This window comes from Populus nigra, chromosome 1 (genome assembly GCF_951802175.1).
Source record: "Populus nigra chromosome 1, ddPopNigr1.1, whole genome shotgun sequence".
NCBI lineage: Eukaryota > Viridiplantae > Streptophyta > Magnoliopsida > Malpighiales > Salicaceae > Populus > Populus nigra.
This window is the reverse complement of record NC_084852.1, coordinates 18,532,161-18,537,162: the sequence shown is the minus strand read 5'-3', so window position 1 is coordinate 18,537,162 and position 5,002 is coordinate 18,532,161. Positions and strand designations below refer to the sequence as shown.

General features: G+C 35.4%; 1 protein-coding gene across 1 annotated transcript; it reads right to left on the bottom strand.

The window, feature by feature from the left end:
• Positions 1–986: 986 nt before the first annotated feature.
• LOC133694914 (uncharacterized) lies at positions 987–4,614 on the bottom strand. The gene is made up of 2 exons (XM_062116606.1): positions 3,910–4,614; positions 987–1,778 (listed from the first exon to the last, which is right to left on the bottom strand). Exons 1-2 carry the CDS (start codon positions 4,159–4,161, stop codon positions 1,254–1,256), a joined length of 777 nt encoding a protein of 258 aa, XP_061972590.1. The 5' UTR covers positions 4,162–4,614; the 3' UTR covers positions 987–1,253.
• Positions 4,615–5,002: the final 388 nt, after the last annotated feature.

Here is a 5,002-nt window from a genome sequence, read left to right as displayed (position 1 = left end):
CCAAAGAGAAATTCAGGAATGTGTTTTGCCGTATATGACCCACAACAGGGATAGGCCAGAAAGAGAAGATCGATCCTTGTATCGTCAGTCACTTGGAAGCTGCCAATGCATGGCCAAGTAAATTTCAACTCTGATGCATCTTTTCTTTCTGGGAAAGATGAAGCGAGGGTGGTTTTTGTGGTATAGGAATAGTAAGCTGCTTTTAATGATATCCAGAATGCCAGGCTACATAGGGTTCATGGGATATTCAAGCAAGTCTTGCGGAGGCCAAGCTACATAGAGCCAAGATTAATTCCTACTAACCCAATAAGCTTGATAAAACAGACTTGTAAGATGGGGTTATATAAAAGCCCATACTTCTACTAGAAAACCTCTAAGCCATAGTTTAACGTGTGGACTGATATATTTATGGGTTCACGCCCCTTCAAGAAGAAGGCACCCTCCACTTTCTTGTCCTACACCAAGCTGACATGGGACATGCAAAGGCCTTTTTTTTCAAAGATACACAAAAGGGAAACACCATAGGAATAGAAGGTCCTTGCCTGTCACCATTTTTGAAAGGATACCCTTCTGTATTTCCAGTTCCACATGGCAGCTTGCTTGGACTTCTCTGCTCACAATTCCCTGGCAGGCTGGCACTAGTCTTTGGCTTGGAGGTGTTGATCCTAAATTAAGTTGTATGATTAATCAAGCATCTGGAGCTCATATCTCATTTTAATTTATACATGTCTTCAGGATTTGTGTTCATATTGGCAGTTATGTTAATTCTCGTCAAATGAAAGTTAAATGATTTGGGATTTCCACCAAAATATCTCGTTTTCAAATCCAAATATGGATTGAGATCTTGGGATATGTTGCTGATGAACCTTTCGATGAACAATTTCTTTCTTTAATGTCCATTTAAATGATTCAAAAATAAAAATCAAGAAGCAAGAGTATGAATAGGACATAAACCACAAAATGCAAGCAAAAAAAAACCAAAAAAATTGTGCATAAAACAATCTATGCTCATATATAATCTAAAAAAAAAATCCATCCGTCCTCAAGGATATGGAGATGTCAAACAAGCCCAAAAGAAAAAGAAATATTGATATGTGAGAAAACAAGAGAAACAAGCTCACGAAAGAACCAGCAAAAGTACTGGCTAGTTGGTAACCACCTCGTCACAGCCTTATGCCTGATGACTGCTGAGTGGTGTCGATCTCAAAGTCATCTACAGCTAAAAACACACTTTAGACATTACTGTCAAGACCTCACTTAGTCTCTTCTGGTTTTTTCTCCTCTATTGTTTCAGTAATTTTAGTCTTTTCTGCTGCTGCTCCTGGTGTGACTTCACTTGTTACTTTCTCTGTGTCTGCCTTTACAGGAGCATTGACAGTTCCTGAAACTGGCACTGGTTCAGCTGGAATTTCAGATTTCACAGTTTCTTGTCCAGGCACCACAACAGGTTCTTTAGTTACTACTTTTTCTTGTTTAATAGGCTCCTCAGGCTTTTCCACAGATTGTTCCTTCACTGCTAATGGTTCCTCCTTTGCCACTGCTGGCTCAGTAGGTTTATTAGTGCTTTTTGATGTTTCTAATTTCTCGGGTGCTTCGGTTACTACTTTTTCTTGTTTTACTGGCTCCTCGGGCTTTTCCACAGATTGTTCCTTTACTGTTAATGGTTCTTCTTTAGCCACTGCAGACTCGGTAGGTTTTTCACTACTTTCTGATGTTTCTGATTTCTCTGGTTCTGCTGGTGCTTTGTCACTTTCTGTTGGCTCCTTCCCTGCTTCATTCTGCATAGAATACCATTTCAACCATAAGATATCTCAGAAGATTCAGAATCCAATAGACATGCAGATTTTACTAATAGCCATGTAGCTTAAGATAGCCTTTCAAAGCAAGAAAAGGGATCGCGTTTGAGTCCTTTAGTACGTAGTGTTTGGTTATTGTCTCAAGACAGAAAAAACAGAAACAGTGGAGATAGAGGAGACATGTTTCTGCTCCTTCCATCCTGAAACACTTTATACATATTTACTAGTAGATCCACAAATCCCAATGGGACACCACAACTGATCCTCCACGGCTTGGGACAGGGCCGTGCCAGAACACACAACTAACACCAGTCTTTTGTCAGCCATGAGGCTGAATAATAACCAATCCAGTTAATTGTTATGTAAACTTGGCGATGCAAATGTAATTGTATCTATAGACTAGCACAGCAAGTCAATGGAGTGCAAGGAGCATAGCAAAGAGGCTGAAAGGCACGTTCCAAAATTTAACTAAGATCACCAACAATCTGACACAGCTAATCGAATTGGTTGGAAACAATTTATCAGAATAATCCAAGCCCCAACAACTAGTACAGCTATATATTCTTTGATGGATGTTTACTGCATCCAGCTAAAACCCTCAATTCCGGCACCATTGACTAGGGACATTCATGCATATCCGACCTCTGCTGCTCAACAGTTTGCTTTCAATTACTGCCTGCATTTATCCTTTATATACCAAAATCCGTTGGTATCAGAAAATGTTTAAAATAAAAGTATTTTTATATAAAAAAAGCCAAAAACATGCTTAATTGAAAAAACAAAGATAAAAATATAAAATAAATATGTGATAGATTTTTTAGTTAATTTATATACTTTCAAAATAAAAAATACAGAAAACATGTCTTTCTTCTCTATCTTTATCGTCTTCGAGGGGAAATATATATTAAAAAGAAAAAAGAAAAATCAGGGGGCAGCTGTTAAAAACTTTTCATCACTCCCAAGGTTATGAAAATGAAACCACACAAAATATGGAGAAAAAACTTGGAGGAACCAAACAACAAGTGGGTCCTCAAACAAGATTTTTTTTTGCAAGACATCAAATGAAATGCGAAATAACAAAGTTGAAGAAACCTCACACAGGCTTTCCAGTTCAAAGAATCTAAAGCTTTTAACTTTATTGCTTACCATATCCCAGAAAACAAATAAGCATGGTACAAGTAGCTGCAAACTCAAGTTTTACACAGAGAAAGAGGTCTTTGAGGGAAAAAGTTTTTTGAAAAAAAAAACACGTAAGGTAAATTAATTATTCATGCCGACACAACAATATAGACAAACATAAAGACATTTGGGACTGATTAAATAAATTTTAGGAAATTAAAATATATAATTGTAATGCTTGAGAAATTATTATAAAGTTGTGTACACGCACTCAACACAATCATGTCACTAATGTTAGATATAGACCCTGTAATATTTCACAAGTGGGATTGAATATCAATTCATTTGCAATTGAAATAATTATTATATAAACCAGGTATATTCTTTAATTATTTTGTCAAAACATTGACAATTAATTGGGTTGTTTGTGTTAATTTTATGGACACCATAACAAGAAGAACCATGCATGTATACAAGAGAATTTTCAATTTCGTTTCTTATTCTTGACCTCCTCCTAGAACACCAGCAGAGAAATCTCACCAAGAAAAAAAAATCGAACGTCAGATTATAAGAAAAAGATTTGAAAGGGACAAGTTTGACCATTGAAGTTTGAAGACAAATCACATCAATGGACACTAATTAACCACATGAAATTAGGAGGTTAAATAATTTATTTGTAATAAGAGAAATAATTAGAAGAAAGAGCAACCATCATCTGTTACAGTTTATCACAGAGCAAAAACGTAGAAATCGATCGATCAACTAATTTATGTAACCCAAGATTTAATATTAAATAAGAAAAATTATATTTAATCAAGACTCTTTCCAGATATAAAAAAAATAAAATCAAAATTAACACAAACTGAAGAAATATTTTTTTAAGCACGTTTTAAACATATAATAAAATCAAAATCTTTCCTTTTTGTGCCCAAGATATAAGATTGTGTAGAAAGAATTAATACATTAAACAATTTTTTTAAAAAAAAATCATTACCTCCTTGAACAAATTACTTAGAGATCGTCTCTTACTGCTATCATCAACAATCTCAGCCTCCACCTTATTATCAGCACCAACATCACCAGTATCTATCTCAACATTGACAACCTTCTTCTCCTCTTCCTCCACAGCAACACCCTTGTCTACAACCTCATCACCACCACCTGTTGCCACCACAACTTCCTCCTTGACCGGCTCAGGAGTCTCCCCCTCCTTCAACACCTTCGGCTTGGTGGCACAGGCTCCCATATTAATTATTTAATCCCAAAAACTTTTCTAAATGCTTTTGGGATACCTTTACACGTTAAAGAAACTTGAAGAAAGGCTCAAGAACAATATAGAAGGACAAAGACACGGAAAGAAAATATGGGAAACTCAAATATAAATAGAAGAAGAAGAAGAAGGATCAATCATAAAAGTGTGGGGTGCTAATTTTTTGGTTCCGACAATCACTCTGTGGTGAAGGGAAGTGATATATATGTGTGTCTATATATATATGAGAGAGAGAGGCAGAGACAGAGAGACAAGAAAAACAGAGTTTGGAAGAGTTGCAATGTTTTTATGGAAGTGTGATGCTTGTGTAATATTTTTAATGTCTTAATTAATTGGGATTATGTTAAAACAGGTGTCACAGGCTGTACGAGAGAGATTAGGAGAGGTTTTGAGCAGGCTAGGAAATTTAAGGGGAGGAGAAGAGAGGGAGAAGGAAGGAAAATGGATGGCTTTTGTTTAAGCGGGGAATTCGAGAGGTTTTTCTTGTATTTGTTTATTTATTTATTTTATTTATTTATTGGTTTATGTGTGTAAATTTGTGTGTGTTGTCTGTTTCTTCTTTTCTTTTTTTCTTTTTTTCAATTAATTTCTCCCGTAATTTACAGCAAGGAAATGGGGCAATTGAGTTGGCTATGGTAATGTGGGTCCTAATTCCAGGTTGGCCTAATGACACTATTGATTTCACATAATAAAACCTACACTTAAATAATTAAGTTTTTTTTTTGTTTTTATAGAATTTTATACAGGATTTATTGATTATATGTTTTATAAATTTCAAAAGGAAAATAAGCTAATAGTGTGTGATTATTTGCTAGAG

Excerpts from the sequence above, each read along its gene's own strand:
- LOC133694914 (XM_062116606.1), bottom strand. The coding sequence starts at position 4,161 with ATGGGAGCCTGTGCCACCAAGCCGAAGGTGTTGAAGGAGGGGGAGACT. Across the intron at positions 1,779-3,909 it reads TAAGTAATTTGTTCAAGGAG|AATGAAGCAGGGAAGGAGCC; the intron begins GTAATGATTTTT and ends TATTCTATGCAG.